Source organism: Canis lupus, chromosome 38 (assembly GCF_011100685.1).
Source record: "Canis lupus familiaris isolate Mischka breed German Shepherd chromosome 38, alternate assembly UU_Cfam_GSD_1.0, whole genome shotgun sequence".
Lineage (NCBI taxonomy): Eukaryota > Metazoa > Chordata > Mammalia > Carnivora > Canidae > Canis > Canis lupus.
This window is the reverse complement of record NC_049259.1, coordinates 21,443,225-21,465,743: the sequence shown is the minus strand read 5'-3', so window position 1 is coordinate 21,465,743 and position 22,519 is coordinate 21,443,225. Positions and strand designations below refer to the sequence as shown.

General features: G+C 37.8%; 1 protein-coding gene across 2 annotated transcripts in view; it reads left to right on the top strand.

Moving 5' to 3' along the window:
* The window catches only part of ATF6 (activating transcription factor 6), a 187,173-nt gene that overhangs the window by 128,031 nt on the left and 36,623 nt on the right, over positions 1-22,519 (top strand). For both annotated transcript variants that reach the window (XM_038586263.1, XM_038586264.1), the window contains exon 15: positions 8,382-8,466. In XM_038586263.1, coding sequence (XP_038442191.1) covers positions 8,382-8,466 — 85 coding nt within the window. The remainder of the gene's footprint in view (positions 1-8,381; positions 8,467-22,519) is intronic.

The window sequence follows — 22,519 nt, the reverse complement described above, 5'->3', positions numbered from 1 at the left end:
GACCTACCATATCAGAATTTTTTGTAGGAGGTGGAGAACCTGGATGTTTACATTAAGTCCTGTAGATGATTCTGATATGGATCCTTTGTTAAAGAACTTCTGGGGCACCTGGGTGGCTCAGCGGTTTAGCGCCGCCTTCAACCCATGGCATGATCCTGGAGACCCGAGATCGAGTCCCATGTCCGGCTCCCTCCATGGAGCCTGCTTTTCCCTCTGCCTGTGTCCCTGACTCATTCTCTCTCTCTCTCACTGGTCTCTCATGAATAAATAAATATTTAAAAATTTAAAAAAAAGAACTGTTTCAGAAGGACCTGCTACTGTCAATATGTTCACTTCTGATCTTGGCTTCCTTTGGCGGTAAGATTAAATAGTACCTGAAGGATACCTGATTATTACAGAGCTTAAAATTAACACTGTGATCCCTTAGTTTGCCTTTTGAACCATCACTACCTGAAATTTAGTTGAAATACTTTCTTAAACAGTATTTGACCAAAGGGAAAAAAAGAATTTTCCTTCCTTTCCCATACATGCATTGTATGTCAAACATTCACTTTAAACCTGAGTGGAAGCTGAGAACTTGCTATTCTGTTTATGATGAGAATGCAGAGAATGTACAAGATTCTGGAAAGTATACCTTTTGTGGTATGAAGAGAGAACTCTTCTGAACTCTTTGGAACCAGTCTAATAGCGTACCTCTATGCTTGATGAGGATTGCAGCTAGCAATAAATCTCAGCTTCTAGTGTGGACCAGGTATTCAGTTTGGCTATCTTGCTAACCCAAGATCTCCAGAGAAAATTGATCCACTAAAGTAGAAAAATCAGATTATGGTAGATTATAGTTAAATTTTTAAGGGCTTTAAAAAGAAACTTTAAGATTTTGTTTTGTTATTTTTCACTTGGTGGTTTGCTGTGTCAAGATCAGTCTTTCCTAAAATGTACTTCAGGGGATGTTTTATAGTCCGTCCTTTTTCTTTGTGTGAAACCAAGATCAAAATTACTTTGGAGAGAAGATTAAGATCTTTAGTAGAGACTAGAAGAATATCCAGACACAGAACCATGCAGGAGAGATAACTTTAAAAATATAAAGTCAGTAGGATGTCTTACCACCACCCCCCCAACACCAAAAAAGTTGTAGCATCATTGATATGAAGGAGTCCACAGGAATAGTATCTCCCTGCATTACCTTCCTCCGCTGCTGCGATAGTTACACACAAACACACTCACACAGCATTTGAGACTACTGTTACATAAGTTTACACCATTTTTTTTTGTTTCTGCCTAGAACTTTAAAAAATTAATTTTTGTCTCAACCTAGCATTTTCCCCATTTTTTAACAACAAAAAGTAATTTTCTTAGATGTCTATATTTAACTTTTTCTTTGAAATGTTTCCTAATAATCTCTTTTCTCAGAAAACTTGTTGGCTCACTTTGCTGTAGACTCACCTTCTCCCTCCCCACTCTGCATGGTTACTTTGGTAGCTGATCTGTAGGATGCAATTCAGTCTTCAGGAAATTCACTTCCTACCAGTAGTCCTGAGTAAAGTGAATTTTCTAAAACGTAACATCTTGTAAACATTATGTCTGACAAACCCCTATGGTTAAACTCTCCATGCACTTAGTGTTTGATCTTTTTCCTTAAGACATTTTTTGGATTGCCTCACTGTTGGCACTCAACAAATGATGATCGATAACAAGTTTCAGGGGTCATAATTTATTTCCCTAAATCACACACTGTCCATCTTTTGAAAAACTCGGTATTGGGACTGACAAAGTTTTGAACTTGATTAGCTTGAGTTATTAAATGGAGTAATATGAAGTACAAGGTCAAAGACTTGCTGGCCTGATCTCTGTTCAAAGCATATAACCAGCATTTTGTCAAAGAGCTTTCTCTAGGGAAGATAGCCCTGACCTGGTTTAGAAACACTTTCCCTGCAAACTCTCATTAAGAGAGAAAAATGACTTGGAAGCTGCTGTCTTATCCTTGGGAAAGTATTTATAAGAAAGCATGTTGACCAAGAAACTCTAAATTAATGCTACTTTTTGTTTTGTTTTGTTTTTTTGTTTCTTTCTTTTTTTATTCGTAGGAGATACAGAGAGAAAGAGAAGTATAGACACAAGCAGGGGGAGAAGCAGGCTCCATGCAGGGAACCTAAGGTGGGACCCGAGTCTCCAGGGTCATGTCCTGGGCCGAAGGCAGCGCTAAACCGCTGAGCCACCCGGGCTGCCCCAATTAATGCTACTTTAAAAAAAGAGAGGCAGGGGGCGCTTGGGGACTCAGTGGGTTAAGGGGCTGACTTCAACTTAGGTCATGATCGCAAGGTCCTGGTATCAAGCCCACTGGGTCCCTGCTCAGTGGGGAATCTGCTTATTCCTCTGCCCCTCCCCACCTACACATTCTCTAATTAATTAGTTAATTAATTAAATCTTTTAAAAAAGAGGCAGATCAGAGCACCTGGCTGGCTCAGCCAGTAGAGTGTGCAACTCTTGATTTAGGGGTTGTGAGTTCAAGACCCATGTTGAGTGTAAAGTTTATTTTTTTAAATTATTTTTTAAAAAGAAAGGCACATACAATAATTATTAGGTTGAACTTTATGAAATTACTAATATTTGACCCATAAAAAATTGGCAGTTTTGTATGGTACAACCTTATACATTTTTGTGTGAATTAAAGGGGAGGGAGATCAGAGTCCATTGGGCAGGTTTGGGTACTCCAGCAGAGAGAGATGAGAACCATATCTTTTTTTTATATATATATGTAAATTTATTTTTTATTGATGTTCAACCATATCTTAAAGCAAAATGAGTTTGTATTTATTGGGATTTCAAGCTAATTTTTCCTCTGGTGACCTTGGCAGTATTTATCACGTTTGAACATAGTGTAAAAATTTTCTTCTTGTCAGATGTAAACCTTGGCTCAGTCTTAGGCCATCTGTTGTGCACTAATAGTTTTGACTTATTCTTTCTCTGGCTGACATGCATATTAATGGTGCTGATGCAAGCTTTACATTTCCTTTTATTGGTCTGTAGTTTTATTACATATGTTAGTGGCACAAATACTGCATTCATATTAGCTATTTATATTAACTACTTATAGTTTGGGGGTGACTAATGTACTTAGTTTATGCTTTTACTATAATGGGAAGCCCTACATCATAGACACTTTAACAGATTTTTAAAATGATTACATTCTACTTAGTTTTACTACCTCTAATTTTTTTTCTTCACGATTTTTTTTAGGATAGTGTCACTGTGTGTGTCTGTGTATTTTAATGATTTCAAATTTCTTAATTATCTTTACTTTTCAGTTGCTTTAATGTTTGGACACATTTCTTTTTCTTTTCTTTTTTCTTTTTTTTTAAGATTTTATTTATTTATTCATGAGAGACGCACAGAGAGAGAGGCAGAGACATAGGCAGAAGAAGAAGCAGGCTCCCTACTGGGAGCCTGATGTGGGACTCGATCCCAGATCCCGGGATCACGCCCTGGGCGAAAGGCAGATGCTCAACTGCTGAGGCACCCAGGCGTCCCGGACACATTTGATTTCTGATCAACAATTAATACAGCTCCTAGAAAACAACATAAATTCAGAATATTTGACTTTGATAAAGAGTTTTGAAAGGCCCTCTTCTCATTGCTGCTTTGGCTCTCCTCTATTTCCAAGCTTTAATATCCTCTTCCCTTTGTTTGGTAGCTTGAAAGAGACTTGGTAAGATAAATGAGGTAGAGTGATAGTAGAAAACAAGAGCTCCCCAGGATAGGAACATAGATGAAAAAAAAATTAATGCAAAGTTACTTTGAAATGAGGATAGATACTTTTATTTTTGATCTGGTTTTAGCTGTTTTATATTGGAAAACTAAGCCCATCACTGGAATCCAGTGGATATGGACCAAAAATCAAATGTTACTAAGTCATTGTTAGTATAGAGGCCAAAATTTGACAGATAGAGGCCAATGTTGATCCAAATAAAGCTGCTCAGTGTCACAGTGAAAATTTGATGAATAGAGGCCAATGTTGATCCAGATAAAGCTGACCCAGATAAAATCAGTGTCACGGTGCAGCCTGTTGCAGACTGTTTCATTCCCCAGGAAATATCATTAGATATTAAATACATTCCTTTTTGGGGCACCTGGGTGGCTCAGTGGTTGATGTCTGCCTTTGACTCAGGTCGTGATCCCAGGATCCTGGGATTGAGTCCCACATAGGGCTCCCAGTGGGGAGCCTGCTTCTCCCTCTGCCTATGTCTCTACGTCTCTCCCTGTGTCTCTCATGAATAAATAAATAAAATCTTTTAAAATAAATACATTCATACATTCCTTGCTATCGAAGATATGGGGCTCTCCAACCTTAGGCAAGAGTTTCCTAATATAAGAGAAGCCGTCTTACCTAGTACAGTAGGGACTACTAATGATCTGTGAATTAACAAAATTGCTTAAATCAAGAGATCATCAAAATAATATGTGTATTTAATTATATAAATGTGGACTTGTTTGCCAAGTTTTGATGTAAGGCCAACATCTTTTCTTTGAGTCCAGATCTAGGAGGGTTCCATGTTGCCTTTTTTATACAAACTACACTCACAATGCATCAACCATGATTTCCAGTATGTTACTCTTACTCTAAATTAGAATGAGAATTTAAAGATACTTTATAAGTAATCTGAATGCAGACTGGTATGTTTTTTTTTTTGTTAGTTTTTTATGGTTGTCTTAGAATGAGTGAATTTTTTGAACAATTGATTTTTATTAAATCTCGTTCTTTTCACACACTTTTTTTGTCAATTACCCTAATATTTTTAAAGATTTATTTATTTATTTTAGAGAGCAAGAGCACGAGTATGAGGGGCAAAGGGAGAGGGAGAGAGAATCTTTTTTTTTTTTTTTTTTTTTTTTTTTTTTTTTAAAGATTTATTTATTTATTCAGAGGGAGAAAGAGAGGCAGAGACACAGGCAGAGGGAGAAGCAGGCTCCATGCAGGGAGCCCGACGTGGGACTCGATCCCAGGTCAGGGAGAGAGAATCTTAAGCAGATGCCACACTGCGCTTGGAGCCCAACGTGGGGCTCAGTCTCATGACTCTGAGATCACAACCTGAGCCAAACCCAGGAGTTGGAGGCTTAACCAACTGTGCCACCCAATTTCCCTAATGTTTTTTTAAATTACACAATTATTCTAACAAATACAATTAGCAAAAGTAGTTTTGGAAAAAAACACTAGTCGTGAATGTTCACTTGTATTGTGGGCATCAGTAAGTTTTATTTATTTTATTTTTACATTTTTTTATTTAAATTCAATTTGCCAACATATAGTATAACACCCAAATGCTCATCCCATCAAGTGCCCTCCTCGTTGCCCATCACCCAGTTTACCCCATCCCCCTCCCCCTCCCCCTCCCACCTTCCCTTCTGCAACCCTTTGTTTCCCAGATTTAGGAGTCTCTCATGGTTTGTCTCCGTCTCTAATTAGTAAGTTTTTTTTTTTTAATTTTTTATTTATTTATGATAGAGAGAGAGAGAGAGAGAGAGAGGCAGAGACATAGGCAGAGGGAGAAGCAGGCTCCATGCACCGGGAGCCCGACGTGGGATTCGATCCCGGGTCTCCAGGATCGCGCCCTGGGCCAAAGGCAGGCGCCAAACCGCTGCGCCACCCAGGGATCCCTCTAATTAGTAAGTTTTAAAGGAGAGTGGAAAGGGTCATTTAATCTCAGCAGTCAGTTTCCACTCTATACAGATATGTAGAGTCAATATTAACACTTAGTGGGACCTTGATTTTATTGTGAATTACCATTTCAACCTTCAGCTGAGCAAAATGTGGTCATGTGCTTTTGATAGGTTAATCTCCAATGCTCTAGCCCTCTTAAAAAGAGAAGAGGCATAATTTTGGATGTTGCATTATGTACTAATATTTCGGTTTTCTTCTAACAAAGTGCTTGGAAAAGGGAATAGGGAGAATTGTATGAAAATAGCAGATTTTCTCATGCACAGTATTGCGTAACATTGGAAAACTAATGTTTTATTATCACAGTGAAATGTTTTGGTGTTTTCCCACCAGTGTTTCTCTGACTTCTTCTGGGAATAGAAATAACAATGTGTTGATGATAGTGTCTGTCCACAAAGTTTCCTCCCTGAGGTATCTGAAATCTGAGATACTTTTCAGGAGTGCATTTGGAGATATCCTAAAATTAGTGACATAGATTTCAGCAATACTACCAAAATAAAGCTCCTTTGTTTCTGAAAACATCACTAATAGAATTAACAATATGCTAAAAAGGAGTGATATGAACATAGTTGAGTAGAAAAAACTGATTCAAAATTCACTGTTACAGCAAAGAGTATTTAATTTGAGAAAGTGAAAGTAAATGTTAAATGAACTAGCTATATGTGTGTGTATAAATTATTTTTTAATGTAAGATAACTACTATTAGAATTTGTAGTATACCGACTTTGATTCCCTGCAGTTCTGTGGTAACAAGCACTTTAAATTCTAGATCACCTCTCCCTCCCCCATCCCAGTTTACAAACTTAAATTTAGAGGGAAGTCTGGTTAATGTACTATTCTTATCCATTCAAGATTCGATTCTTCTTTTTCATAAATAATAATGTGTTTTTTTGGCATTGTTCTACAAAAGTAACTACTTTGAAATTTAATGAAGAAAGAAAGCAGGAGACCTTATGTTCAGATAATCATGTTTAAGAACAATGTTTAGTATGGTATCTAGATCTTAGCAGGAAACTCAGATTTAACTCTGATCCTGACCTTATATCCCATGACCAGTGGAATCCAAGTGTGTTTATTTTTACAGTAGCTTTAATTTGAGGCTTACAAGTTTGTTGGTTTGTTTTCTCATTCAATTTTTGGGGACCCTGAAGCAATATTTTAATTATAGGAATTAAGCTATTTATAATTTTCATGGCATGAAGATCAGCAAATTTTGTTTTTTTCTTGGCTATATTATGTTATCTTACTGAGAAATGTGTGATCTTTGTGTCTAACAATGCACTTAAAAAAAAAAAAAAAAACCTCCCATGCTGCAGTGCTGGAATTCTAACAGAACAACTTCACTCATCTTTTCCCCAACTTAAAAGAAAAAAAAAAAAATCTGTTCTCATAGAAATATTGCCTCAAGTTAAACAAAGGACAAGCAGTTACTGGAAATGTTTTCTATACAGTTCTTGTTCATGTATATTCATTTCAATTTGTTTTTTGCATTCTAGATTTTGTCTTCGCTTTGCTGGTAATTGCATTTCACAATCACATTGACCTTTGAACTAAGTTGCATTGAATTTTTATTACCTTCAGCTGTGTTAAATCCTACTTGTAGTGAGTCCTTCAGCAAGTTTGCTGAATGAGTGATGAAGCAAGAGGGGTTAATATCAGGTTCAGTTCTATCTCAGTTTAATCGTGCTCCCTTAAGTGGAAACACTAATGTATGTTGTTTTTTCTTTTTGCTGTGACAATTCTTAGGTTTTTGCTAGGGAAAAGGAGTTAAGATGTTTGAACAGTAGTTCATATCAAAGTCCTAAGTTGTTTATAATAGCTTTGGAATACCTATGGTTGTACATACCCTTTCCAAAACACATATACTCCCCCTTCTCATCTTACTTTTAGTATTTGTGTGGTTGGAAACCAGAAACCTCAGGTGCCACGGGTCACTTACAGATTATCAAAAGTTGGCAGTGTTACATTTGGAACTTTATACTTGTGCTAAAACATGCATTTATAATTTTTTAAATTCTTGAACTGTATGCTTTTTAAGGGCCAGAACTATAAATCTCCTTTAGTATATACTTATCACTTACCAAAATAAATCTAATGCTCTGGTTGCTTCAAAGGAGAAGGGGAGGCTAAACCGGCAAAGTTATAGGCTTTGCCCTTACTGTAAATTACAATCAGAATCTCTATTTTAGGTACCAGTAATTTGGGATCAGAATTTGGGGTGGGTGGCAGAAATGGTCTTCCTCCTTAAAAAAAAAGTAAAAATGACTCTTTTGGATTGATAATTTCAGTATCTTGTGATATCTAGTCTTGCACCCTCATTGTACAAGATTGGAAACAGACCCAGATCATACAGCTTATTAGTGGCAGAACTAGAATTAAAATCCTTCTCTTCTGATTCCTTGGCCAGTAGCTTTTATAGTGTACCACAGCATATATATTACCAGAACCTAGGAGTATTCCAAGAATACTACGTAGCACCTGGTAATGATAGATGCTCACTAATTCATAAGATGATTTGTAGTTAATTACCTGTAAGCCAAGCAAAAATAAAAAATGTCATTTTTTTATGATCCCAATGAAATGTTAGCATCTTAGAAACTCTGATTTTGACCTATTACAAGACTAAACTTGTAAGTTGTTACAACAGATTGTTCTCTGTTATTCTTAGGATCACCTGCTGTTACCAGCTACCACCCACAACAAGACCACAAGGCCAAAGATGTCAATTGTATTACCAGCAATAAACATAAATGGTAAGTTGACATTTCAGTTTATGAATGACATAAGATTTCTTTGTTTAACCAATATTCTCTGGATTAACTAAAAGACATTTAAAATATTTGGTTGGTCAGATATATGTTCATGCATTAATCTTGAAACATTTTCCACTCTTTTCACAAAGTATTATTTTTAAAATCCTATACTCTCTTTAAAAATAACTCTTTTAAAAGTTAAAAGATTTAAAGTTAACTTTTAAAATTCCTGTATTTTTAAGAGAAAAAATTCATTCTCTTATTTATAAAATCAGAAGAGTTAGCATATTGACTGGCTCTACAGAGTTATTGTCTGTAGCTTCTCTGCTTATACATATAGTATAAGAATTCTCTGCTGGGTTCTGAGCGTAAATTTGTGAGTTGGGTTTTGGGAACTCAAAGCAGTTTCCTGTATTATGTAGATGGTGACATAATTCCCAGACCAACCATCACAAGCCTATTTAGCCCGTAATACTGATGAATTAGGTATTAATCGTATTAGTATTCCATTTTGTTTTCCTACTAGTGCTGGGTATTACATAAGATACAAATAATGCTGTAATACCTTGAGATCATCTAAAGATGTTAAGGCATCTTGCTTATAATCTAGAAAGAAAAATAAGCCCAGAAATCACTATACTCCAAGAAAAAAAAGTCTCATAAGGAATATACAAAGTGCTAAAGAAACTTAATAAAGGAGAGATTATTTCCATCTGAGTTCTTCATAAAAAGGAAATATCTTACTCCCAGTGCCAGCTATGTGTTGCAGATGAGCATAGTGTATATTGTTGACTAATTGCTTTCTCTGACACATCATATTAGGCTCTAATGAACCTAGGAGGATTGGTTGTCCTTCTCAAGTCCATTTATTTGGTATAAAGGAACTACCAGTACATTTTCTAACCAGTAGTAAGAACCTCATAGTTTATGAATAAGCCAAAAAATGAAAAGCCTTTTGAATTAACCTGCAGTTGAAGCAGTTTACATTCTGATTGATGATCATAGTTAAACAACCAAATACAATTATTTTAATAAAAACAAACTGGGATTCTAGATAAATTAAAAAAAAAATTTAGTCTTAGAGAAAAAATATTAGATACTCATTATATATTTTAAGACCATAAAGCACTCTAAAATTTCATTGAACTTTATGCAGACTGCTTATTAGAAATGCTTAGGGGGTTATAGGAGTACCTGAGTGGCTCAGGTGGCTGAGCATCTGGCTCTTGGTTTCAGTTCGGATCATGATCTCAGGGTTACGGGGTCGAGCCCCACATTAGGCTGCATACTCAGCACAGAGTCTGCTTGAGATTCTCTCCCTTTGCCCCCCCTCCTGTTCACGTTCTCTCTCTAAAATAAAATAAATAAATAAAATCTTAAAAAAAAAAAAGAAATGTTTAGGAAATCATGATCTCTGGGTTGTGAGATCAGTGTCCACATAGCCTAGAGCCTGCTAAGATTCTTCTCTCTCCCTCTCATCCTCCCCACCCTCCCTCTCTTTACTCTCTTAAGAGAGAGAGAGAGAAAGGAAAGAAAAGAAGAAGAAGAAAGAAAGAAAGAAAAAAGAAAAGAAAAAAAAGAAAAGAAAGAAAAAAGAAAAGAAAGAAGAAAGACTGACTTAGGCAGCTTGTTAGGCTTTTTTTAAAAAGATTTATTTTAGAGACAGAGAACGTGTGTGTTTGTGTGTGTGCAGGGGGAGGGGCAGAGGGAGAGAGAATCTCAAGTAGACTCCCCACTGAGCACAGAGCCCTGTGTGGGGCTCAGTTTCACCACTGTGAGATCATGACCTGTGCCAAAATAGAGAGACACTCAACCAAGTAAACCACTTAGGCTCCCTGAGGCAGCTTTATAAAAAAAATAAAACATTTTTTTTGCTTAAAGCATGAAAGAATTATGATATTTTCTTAGTATTACAAAGATTTTTAAAGCAAGTTAAAAAAAAAAAAAAAAACTAACTAACATTTATTGAGCAGAATGTATCTTCCCTCAGTAGAGGCATACCTCCAAAGCTTGCATGGAGCAGTCCTACTACTACTTCACGAAGGACGGTATATCCCAGAATGTACTATATTACACTCCAAGAATATGTTTAGGAAATACCATTGACTCTTTTTTCATAGGTACCTAGGTTTTTGTGCTTGAACCATAATAGATTTAAGTTCTTGGTCAGCTTATGCTCAGAAAGGCTATTATCTAAGCTTCCAACAAGACAGAATTCACTTAATTTTGTTCTGATATTTGTGCAAGAGAATGCCTGGTTTTATTTTATAACAGTGAGCTATCATATTTACTAAGCCAAAAACAATAAGATGCTGCTTGACTCTGTTGATCTTGGCCAAGGGGCTAATTTTTGGAAATGAGCCTTTCGTGGATTTGAAAAATGCAATCATTAGAAGATCATTTCCTTTTTAATCTGGTTTTGATTTCTTTGTACATAAATTTAGTTTTTTCCTTTTTAGGGTGTAGTAAACTATTTGAGAAGTTAAGAATCAAATTCGAGAGATATTGGTTGACTTTCTACCGCATGGCAAGTGTTGTGCTATATCCTCAGCCTCTTTTTGAATAGTTCCCTCCACCTCCTCGCTCTGAGGATACTTCTCACATTAGAATCTGATTTTACTCCTCACCTTATGTGCCTCAGAGCCTGCAGGTGGGGTGGGGGTCTATCCTTGCTCCCCACTCCAACTTCCAAATGATCTCTCCTTCTTTCCCCTTTAATTCCCCTAACATCTTAAAGTGTATAATACCAGGTTTTACTCCTCTTACCCTGGTTCGTTGCTGTCTTCTGTCCCACCTTCATGGATGACTCTCCACCACTGCCTTTGCGATCTCTCTGTGTAATTTTAGCATCCAGATAGAGGATTCATCCAGCACCCTGGCCTCTTTTTTTTTTTTTTTTTCCAGCCTGGCCTCTTTTGATCTCGTTCCCCCCACTTAAGGTTATTTATTTATTTGTTTATTTATGAGAGCACTAGTGGGGGTTGGGGGGCAGAGGGAGAGGGAAAAGCAGATGGGAGCCAAGCTTAGGCTTGATCCCAGGACTCTAAGATCATGACCTGAGCCGAAGTCAGACATTTAACTGACTTGAGCCACCCAGGTGCCCCAATCCTGTTGTCGTTTATTCTCTACCCCTCATCCTCCCATCCACATGGTCATACTCTAGACCTCCTCATCATCAGTAATGGCACTGCTCTTGAAATACCCTCTCCAAAAAAAAAAAAAAAAAAAAAAGAAATACCCTCTCCAGGCATCCCACTCCTACTTATCTCTTACTGTAAACCCACACTCCCAACTACTCTGACTTCACAGTCTCCAGTGTTCCAACACTCCACCGCTTTTTCTGTATGGATCACATTCGTAATGGTCATATATTCCTTCTTAGCCTAGATTCCACTCCCCATACTTGCACCACTCTCTTGCAACCTCCCATCCTTCCTGGCTTCTTCTTTTCTTAGGTCCCACTTGTCTGCAAAAATCCCACCCTAGTTAAACCCAGCTGTCTCTTTATGCCTACTCTCAAGCAGCTGAATATTGCCAGAAAATACCATCTAGTCAGGATAAGTAGCTTCACTGCAAATTTATGACTATTAATTCCAAAGAAGCATTCAGTACTGCCAGTCATTGCTGGTAAATTCACTTGCCCTCTGTCTGAAACAAGAATTTCTCACCCTCTCTTCTCAAATTCCCAACATCCCCTCTGCCTACCCCCTCAGCTGATGAACTAACCAAATGCTACACTGAGAAAATAGATGTACTTATGTAAGAGCTACCTCATCGGGCAGCCCCGGTGGCGCTGTGGTTTAGCGCCGCCTGCAGCCTGGGGTGTGATCCTGGAGACCCGGGATCGAGTCCCACATCGGGCTCCCTGCATGGAGCCTGCTTCTCCCTCTGCCTGTGTCTCTGCCTCTTTCTGTCTCTCTCTGTGTTGCACATGAAAAAATAAATAAAATCTTAAAAAAAAAAAAAAAAAAGAGCTACCTCATCTTCTGCTACCCGCAGCACAGCTGCACCTGACACACACGGACCCTGCCTGCCCTGTGGTGGGGAGAAGAATCTTCCATTGGGTTCTAAATCCCAGTTTGCTCTTTGTTAGATAGGTGTCACTGGGCAGGTTAATGAGTTTTTCCAATTTGCCCTCAAAATACTCTATAGCTTTTTGTGGGTAGGGGTACAGAATCTAGTCAAAGACCATACTTACACCCACTTGGCACACCTCTTTAGTATCCTTTCATCTAAAATCCTTGCCTTTTAAAAAATTGTCTTTCATGACATAAACACACTTTTTAGAAACCAGAGTCACTGAGATATAACATAACATACAGTAAAAATCAACAATTTTAATGTGTACCGTTTAATGATTCTTGACAAATGTAAATAGTTGTGACACTATCACTCAATCATGATACAAATGTTTTCATTACTTCAGAAAATCTCCTTGTACCCCTTTACAGACATTCCCCTGAAGTATATTTTTGATATTCTCTCCATTTGAAACACTTCATTGTAGGCTTTCATAATCCCATGGCATGTCTACTTTTTCTCCTTTGCCTCCTTCTCAGTCAACTCAGCCAGCTTTTTCCTCCTCTGTGAGGACAGGAAATGTGTTTGTTATGTTGTGCTTGCCACTTATAACCCCGCACCTAGAACAATGTCTGGTGTAGGAAAATTGCAACATGAGGCACTTTGATATAAACTAATTCATGTAATATTCACCTGCCAGCTAAGTATTATCCTCATTTTATAGATGAAGACATTAAAGCCCAATGAAATAATTTGTGCCACTTATGCAGCCACTACATAACAGAGAGCCAGGATTTTTAGAAGTGTATAAAGTATATTATGACTAATTATTATATTGTTATTTCAGTATTAAAGACAGATGTGTGAATAACAAGAATATTTGGGATTCCAGAATTTAAGATAGATTTTTATACCACTCTATCCCTTATGGTGTAAGGCCATGCACATTCATTGAGAGCAGTATAATACAGTGTAATTCCTGTGTTTTGAATTTGATAGACTCAGGTTTGTTGAATGTCAGGATAAGTAAAGCAAATGTTATTTGGCCAGTACTTTGTGATCACTTGAAAGATTTTGCTGTTTCCATTCTTCACGTGATTAAAAACAGTTGGCAGATACAGTTTAGTCTAATCTTTCTAGATGTAAATTGTTTACTAGTTACCTTTCTACTATTGGTTGAGATACGGGATTCATAGTAGAGAATGAATTGAAATTATTAAGTCCTTTTCAACAATTGTTCTACAAAGGAAAATACGTGGAAAAAATTGAAGTATAAAACTCTTCAAGATCCAGAGGTAGATTTCTTTGGCTTATTGGGTGTATGAATTTGACAGGCAGTACTGTGTCACTTATAATCTCAAGAATGTAAGTTATGCACAGAAATGTTTAAACACCTGCTTATTACAAGAGCAGAGATGTTGTGAGGATATCTGTAACATAAAAGATTTTCATCCTGAGCAGTGTAAGAGTTTGAGAAAGTTGAATAAAATATATTTTCTGCCATTTCTGAGTTCAAAAGTTACATGTAACTTGGAAAGGAACATAAGTTGTGGGTTTGATCTCTCTTTCTGACTTTAGTGGTGCCTGTAGGATTTTGGAGAGAGTGGTGGAAGACAAAGTCAAATTTTATTGAGTTGGTTTCTGTAGTACCCTGGATAGGAATATTTGGGAAGAGGAATTTGATTTCCTAATTTTGGCAAAGTATGTTAGATTCCCAAGTCAATATCTGATCTTAAACTATAACGTATAATGACTCTACTTTGTGGTTTTGAGCTATGGAAAAAAGTCTGTACAAGAAATAGCTAAAGAAAGTAGGATATGGGTGTGAAATTAATGCCATTTAGAAAATACTAGTTACATCATTCTGTGCTTTCTATGCCAATTTAATTTTTATAATTTATTTCGTTTTGCATTTTCTTTGTTATTTGATTTTCTTTGTCTCATATGACAGTTAAAAACAAGTTAGTGAAGCTGTAAGAAAGTCTGTCTTTGAATAAATCTTCACACTGAAGATTATTGAAGTAAAATAAAATGCTAGGTATGCTTTTAAAAAGCTTTTAAAAAATGATTACAGATGGTTGGCAGAGCAATGGATGATAAATTAAAGGCTATTGCTATTTTTAAAAAAAGGATTCTGGAAGATTTCCTTGTACTATAAGTCAACATTTCCTGATTTTAAATTATTTCCACTTATGTTGTGGTAAAACTGCTCATTTCCTTTCTTTCTTTATAAGTAATTCAACAAAATTGACCATAGAAGAGGTCTTACATTTATTTATTTATTTATTTATTTATTTATTTATTTATTTATTATTATTAATGATAGTCACACAGAGAGAGAGAGAGAGAGGCAGAGACACAGGCAGAGGGAGAAGCAGGCTCCATGCACCGGGGGCCCGATGTGGGATTCGATCCCGGGTCTCCAGGATCGCGCCCTGGGCCAAAGGCAGGCGACAAACCGCTGCGCCACCCAGGGATCCCAGAGGTCTTACTTTTAATGGTAGCTACTTTGTTGACATCTTTCACTGGGAATGAACACAGCCATTAGCAGATACATAATTTGACCGGTACTTTCGTTGATTTGGTTTGACTGTTTCCCTTCCATCTGTGTGTCGTGGACCTAAGCTAGTGTGGTACCTGAGTAGTAAAGAGAAAACAGAATTAGAATAAATTCTACCCTGCCCTTGGTAAGGGTTCAAGTAGGTGAACAAATGACTACAAGGCTAAACTGTATTTATATTTAATCTAAAATAATTTCCATGTAAAGAAAATCGAGAAGAACTTACTAGCAATGAAACATCTTTTTAGCTGAAGAGGATATAATAGGAGGGCAGGAAGCAAACCAACTCAATAAATGTGTTGGTTTTAATAATAAGAGAATGTTGATACAACTGCTTTTGATGATCAACAGTTTCATAAAACTGTGATCTCAAAGAAAATGTATTTGGAAACTGTCCTACTTTAGACATGTTCTGGACCAGCAGGCTTAGCTGTCTATAAGAGAATTGTGCCTAAAAGTTGTGCCTTTTATGCTTATAAATTCATTTCTTCTTAAAGGCCTGCAGATTATTTGCTTTCTTAAAATATATTTACAACCTTGCATTTTCATTGCAATTTATTCCATTTCAGTGTTCTATAATTGTGTCCAGGCAGTTGAGTGAGTAGAGTCTTCTCTTCTAACCATGTTTTAAATATTTAAAAAAAATAATCAAATATTTGACTTTTGACTCACTACTGAAACCAGTTGTACAATTCCCACACCGAGAATTTCTACTGAGAAAAGAAGAAAATCGACACTACTCATGTAAAAGAAATATTTTTTTCTTTCAAAATATATCCATAGATCTATGAATTATGTGTAGCTGTCAGATAGAATGAGGAGTGTTAACATTGACCGTACTAGCTGTTATAAACAGTACCTGGGTCTTCCTGTTCATTCCCTGGGTTGAACTGGCAGTTTCCTCTTGAAAAGACAATCACCTGTGGGAGGCAGAGGATGACTCAGACTGTCTTTACAATGTGGGTAAACTTTGGCTCAATTCCTTAGATCCCCTTTTAGCTAATTTTCTCTAGTGATGCTAAATTGCAAGCCAGACCTAGACGAAAAGTCAGTTCTAAACCAGAAATAACATGCTGATTTATTAAGATAAATCAATTCATTACTGGATAGTTCTAAATCATAATGCCTCTAGCATCAGATCAAAAATTTAAAGAATAGGATAGATACTAGAATCTTGGCACCTTGGGAAGTAAAACTTTAATGGGACTGTAAAGGAAACTTACAGGAGGATAAGGAGAGGGATGTTTATTTACATAAGGATTGCATTTAGCTACGAGTAACAGAAAACCTTAACTAATCATTGTCTTAAATGAATTGGATTCATTTTTTTCCTTCTATATTGAGAAGTCCACAGCAATGAACCAGTCTAGGTGCTGGTGTTGGTTCAACAGTGTAAAATGCTAGGACTAAGGTTGCTGCAATTCTCTTGGCCTTTCCCAGATGTTCTCAAAGTGGCTGCTGCAGCTCAAGCCCTCATATCTATGTTTCAGATAGTAAAAAAGGAGGAAGGCATGGCATCTATCAGGAAAGCAAACGTTGTCCAGCTATTGCTAGCAGACTTTTGCGGATGTCTCATGGGACATGTAAACTGTGTCACATGCTTACGCCTAGCTTTAAGGGAGGGTCAGAAATACAATGTTTTAACTAGGCACACTGTGATCTGAAAAAAATGTGGACTTCTCTTAGTATGGAAATCATGGATATTGGGTGGACAAATCAGCAGCAGCTGCCTGCTTTGGTACTCTGTCATGTGCTAAGTTGAGACTGAATAAAATGTGTGGAAGGAGACAGTAAAGAGAGGACTCATGTCAAAGAGAATGAGCAATAGTGTTTACTGCATGGGATGCAGTAAAGCTACATGATGTAGGTCATTAATAAGTTAAGGAAGTGACTTTAAGCTCTCCAGCATAAAAATTACACTGTGAAAGCTCTGGTAAGAGACTGTTAATCTGGCTGAGGTCTGTAAGAGGAAAAAAAAAAGTTAGGAGGGAAGATGAGCTAGGATGCATTGCACCAGTTTGGGGGTAAGGTTGTGAAAGGCCTGGAATGGAGAGAAAAGGAAACTGTCCAAAGGAATTTCATAGGGAAAATCTATTGCGCTTGGCAACTGAAGGAGGGAGAAGTAGAAGCTGATGGCACGATGGTAAAGTAGATGTCCCAGAGCTGTTTCTTGCCACCCTTGTTTCCTCTGGGCGAAGTTGTCAGGGTAACCATTTTTAACTCCTCCCAAACCATTTGGTTATCCCCACTTGGTGTAGCCTTTTCCGAACCCTCTTCTACAAAGTCTGGAAATAGAATTTTGAAAAGGAAAAGACAAGATTAATGGTGGATCTGCCTTTCTGTACCTGAAGACTTGCCACTTTGTTGAGAGTGATACTGCTTTGAGGATTTATTGGCAGTTGCCCAGGTCAGTTTTTTTTTTTTTTCCACGAATAGATTGTCTTTTTTCATATTCTATTTACTAATAAACTTTTTAATCACTGGGAACTTTCATGAGCCTCCAAAGGTTTCCATCAAATCAGATTGCACTGCATCTTCCAGGATATTAGTACTTACTTCCTTGACCCGAAGGAGCCAGTTGCCGAGCCTGCTGCACCTAACTGACCTTCTGAGGCCAGGCAGCTCTCAGTGAGATCACTTTCACTCTGTCTCCCTTGTGGCAAAAATCTGTTTCTACTCAAACAGATGGTTTAGCTTTTGACTAATAAAAGCTAGAGATCAGCATCTATTTAAGCCAACAGAATTGGTTTGAAGTTCCTACTAACTGTTCAAAATCTGAATTATTTCTTTATTTTACACATACGAAGCTCCTCAGAATGGATTTTTCTTTGTACTGGAAAATCAAGGACCTTGTAGTGAGTCAGAAGATTGAACCATTTCACATAATCTCAAGTTTCTGGGTTTTTTGTTTTTGTTTTTTGAGGAACTACTTCACAAGCATAGGTTCAACTCTGTTCTCTCTTATGCAGTGATAACCAGCTGGAAACACTAGAGATCCTAACTCTCTGTGGAGTGCCACATAGTTCTTTCGGGACTTGCTATTTAAAGATGTAGCTGATAACGGGTGATAGGGTAGCATTGTCTCGAGGATATATGTGTCAAAACACTGCAATTCTGTTCACATTGGAGACTGCTCCTCTTCTTAGGCTTTTACAAGTAAAGGTTAAAGAGTCCTCAGAAATCCATATCTTTCTGTGTCTACAATGTTGCGGTTGAAAATATGAACACAGATTGCTAGAGCTGTCACTTTGGGAATCTTGAGTACGTCAGGCAAGAAATGCCTTTGAACTTAACCAAATAGCCATAGAGATATTTTCTTCCATATTTATTACAGATTTTACAGAAACAATTGCATGCCTTAAACATAAGATTTAGATTAAATAATGAGACAAATGTGAACTGTAAAATAGTTCGCTGCTAGGAGCAGAGTTGTTAGGAAGACCATACAGTTAGCCTCTTTTGAAGATATCAAAACCCAGTGTCCTTGTTTTCATTCTACTTACCATACAGGACAGAACCTTGTGGGAAATGTGATCCACTTGGTATCACTAGGGTATAGATTAGGACAAAGACTCATTAATAGTCATGTCATCAAGCCATAAAATATCAAGGTTAAAAGTATCTTTGGTACAGTCATCCATGCTAACTCCCTTCCAGGGTTAGGATTTTCTTCTGCCACACTGTCCCGTCTGGCCACCGTCTGTGGCCAACCACTTTAGATACAGTCCCCTCGGAGGATGAAGACTGCCTACCTTAAATAGCGCTGGCAATTTGTAAATTATTCCTCTTCTGTCTCTTTCATACTCTACCTATAAGTCAACGAGATTAGGTCTGAAAGTAATCTTTCTTCAGTATGACAGACTACTTGTACTCTTTATATCCTCTGAGTCTTCATAGACCAAGGCCTTCCAGTTTTCAGAAGCTATTATTCTTGGGCCCTCAACTCTGGTCTTTCTCTTCTAGATTGGTTCTGGTTTTTCCACCTCTTATGGAGGGCTATGAATAAGGAGCATAATGGAGTATCTCAATTCTGTGTAGTGTACTTCGAGTGATGACACCAAAGTGTTTTTCCCAGGTGGCTCCTTTCACGTATATTACTACCAAGCCATGTCTCTTCCATTCTGCTTCCTGATTCTGATGTTTGGACTGTTTTTATCCTGATGAACATCTTTTTGATGAAGTTTTTCTTAAATCCCTTACTCAAACATTCAGGGATAGCTTTCCTAAGCCCATGGAATAGATTAGGTGCCCCTCTCCCACATCCACTGCCCAGAATATTCTAGACTCCCTTATTTTTGTAGCATTTGTATTTATAGTCGGTAGCTTATTGTCTAACTTACCTTCTAAACTGTAGGTTCTTTAAAGTTAGGGACCCTGTTTAATTTTGTTGTTGTTGTTATTCCTAGTGCCTTATAAAAAAAATAAGTGCCTGACATACAGTAGGTGCTCAACAAAATGTGTTGAATTGAATTAATGTATAAAGCCTCTAGGCAAGCTGGGCACTGTCATTTGTATCCAAGAGAACATGTAATCAATTAAATCCACACACACAGAGTGATCTTTGAGCTGATTCCTGAAGGGTTCATATGATTGTCCCAAGTATGTGAAACATTCTGGATGGGCAGAGGGAACAGTATAAACAGAGATATCAGAACAAGAAAACTGGTTAGTTTACTTGGGGGATTGAAAGTGCATGGATAGGCCTTGAGGTACAGAGGAAGCCAGAGAGGCCAGTGGAGGCCAGGTCACAAAGGCCTGTAGGACATGATGCAGGGTTTTGATTTTACCTTGTGAGTAATAGGGAGCTACTAAAGGATTTTGGGCAGAGGAGAGGCACAAGTAGAATCATGTTTCAAATATTTCCCTGACAGCAAGGATGGATTAGAGGGTGTGATACTTTTTTAAAAGACAACAGTTAGAAAGTTATAATCATCTCCTCGAGAAATAGCAGTTTGAAACAAACACTGATGACTTCACAGTTTCTGGGTCTCAGGGATGTGGGAGCAGCTTAGTGGGGTGAGTCTGGCTCCAGGTCTCTTTGTGAGGTTGTAGTCAGGCTGTTGGTGGAGCTGAGGATTTGACTGGGGCCGAAGGATCTGTTCCCATACTCACTGCTGGCAGCAGCCTTCTGCTCCTCACCAGGAGGGCAGCCGACCCATGAGGGCAGGAAAGTGAGCAAGTGAGAGAACTCCCTAGATAGAAGCCAGGCTTTTAACCCTAGTTGGGGAGGTGACATACCATCACTGCCCCCACGTGCAGTAAACTACATAGACTGCACGTGGGCTGTTGTAGAAGGGGACTGCACGAGGGTGTGAGTACCAGGAGGGTGCAGGGTGGGGGCATTTTAGGGGCTGCTTGCCGTGCTGCCTGTGGCAGCGTACAGTACAAAGTACGTCTCAAAGTTGGAAATACTGTGATGATTTATGGAGACAGAAGGACAGAGTACTTCTCAGAGAAACAGTCCTGTTAGTCATTTCTTCCAGCTTCTTACTGCCTAGAGCACTTGCTTGACTGAAAGGTAGGACAGTAATACCCCATTGTCAGTACTAAATAATGGTTAATTTGCCATCATTGCTCAGTTTTCTGAGCTTTGACAACCTGGTTGCATGTTTGTTTTACAGGGTAATGCATTTGTGGCTCAGGTTTACAAATATCCATCACACACACTCTGCTACGTAACGTGCAGGTTGCACAGGGACCCTAGGATATGATCTCTGCCCCCAGGGAGCTTATCTCACTGGCAAACAGGACATATGTAGATAAGAGAATCTCAGAGCTGGAAGGCAGCTTAGGGACAGTGCAACACAGCAGCCTCATGATACAGGTAAGAAAATAGGTTTGGGGAGGCAAACGGCTGATGAAACTGTGACCTGAAGCCCAGATCTTTATGTCTCCAGGCACAGTGCTTACGTTAAATGTGAAAGGTAATGTTTTTTGGTTTTGGGTTTTTGTTCTTTTTTTTTAGAGAGGAGAGGGAGGGCAGAGGGAGAGGGAGGGAGAGAATCTTAAGCATGATCCACACCCAGTATGGAGCCAGATGTGGGACTCTATCTCAGGACCCTGGGATCATGACTGAGCCAGAATCCAGGGTCAGGCACCTAACTGACTGGCCACCCAGGTGCCCCGAGAGGTAATGCTTTTTATACCACCAAGGATAGTCTTTGAAAACATAAACCATTTTTATATTTGAACCAGAATGACCTAGTTTTTGATGTGAGGAAAAGCGAGGCATGTCTTGGAAGACATTTCTGTCTTTTGTGAGAAGAGCACCTCATTCTCTATGACTTTGAACTAAATTATAATACATTAGAGAATGCAAAATAATTAGCACTGCCACACACCGTACAGTTTTTTGAAGCAGGGATCACCCTGTCAATTAGATATTTACGTAGATTTCTCCATTTTAAAGTGATAAATATCCAGGGTTAAGAAATGTAAAAGTTATGGTACAAAATTATGAGTAAAAACAGTATGTAGATATGAGCTATTCTACCAGAATGAGAGAGTAAAAATAAAGAAAATTAAACATTTATGAGATTCACTAAATATACATTACAGTGTAAAATATTTTGGAGTTTTGTTGTTTTTTCCCCAAACGAAATGCTTTTTAACCATCCATTGCCTAAATTCCTAGTTTGCAAATTCAGGTTCAGTCATTCTTTTTGTGACTGAAACATTTTGGGGTTCTTTAACAAAGATAATCGCATTAGTTCTCACAGAGTCTCCATGACATAATTTTATCCCAGTTTCACAGCTGAAGTGGTAAGAAAATTGAGGGAGCAATTGACTGAACTTTCTGAAATCCTCAGTTTTCTCCAGCCCCAGCATTCCCTCCTAATGTGTCTTCAGCCCTTCCCTGACGCACATTTGTGACGAAGTGAAGACAGTAGGATTAAGTACCAGTTTATGCTACCATAATTTCAGAGTAACAGCTACTGTGTTTATGTTCTGGTCATCTATCAGTATTTAATGTTAAGCACATAATTTGGATGCTGGCCAACAAAAAAAGATGATGTATTTATATTCTTATAAGATAGACCTGTTCACCCACTAGTTCCCTGGAGTTTCCATGATAAACCAAAAGACTTTTTTTTTTTTTAAACCAACTCTCTTAAAATATGAAGAAACAAATTGGGATCCCATAAGCTTCAGCTTCCTTGACTTCATAAATTTACCTCATTATGGCACTGTTTTATAAATTCATTCTATCCAAATATAGCAGGCATTGGATTTCAAAGTTTGGCTGCTTTTTCCATAGCACTTAAACATACCTTTTTTTTTTTTTCAACTCCGCACATTTCCCAGTAAATAAATGTTAATCATTTCCCTAAACTAGCCTGTCCCAGACCAATAGCTGAGTTCTACATTCAAAATAAAATATATCACTCAGTAACAGTCTGTCTTCTCACTAATGAATTTACTGTCAACAATCGTATAGATGTGACCATGTGCTTTCCCAGGAAAACAGGTCTG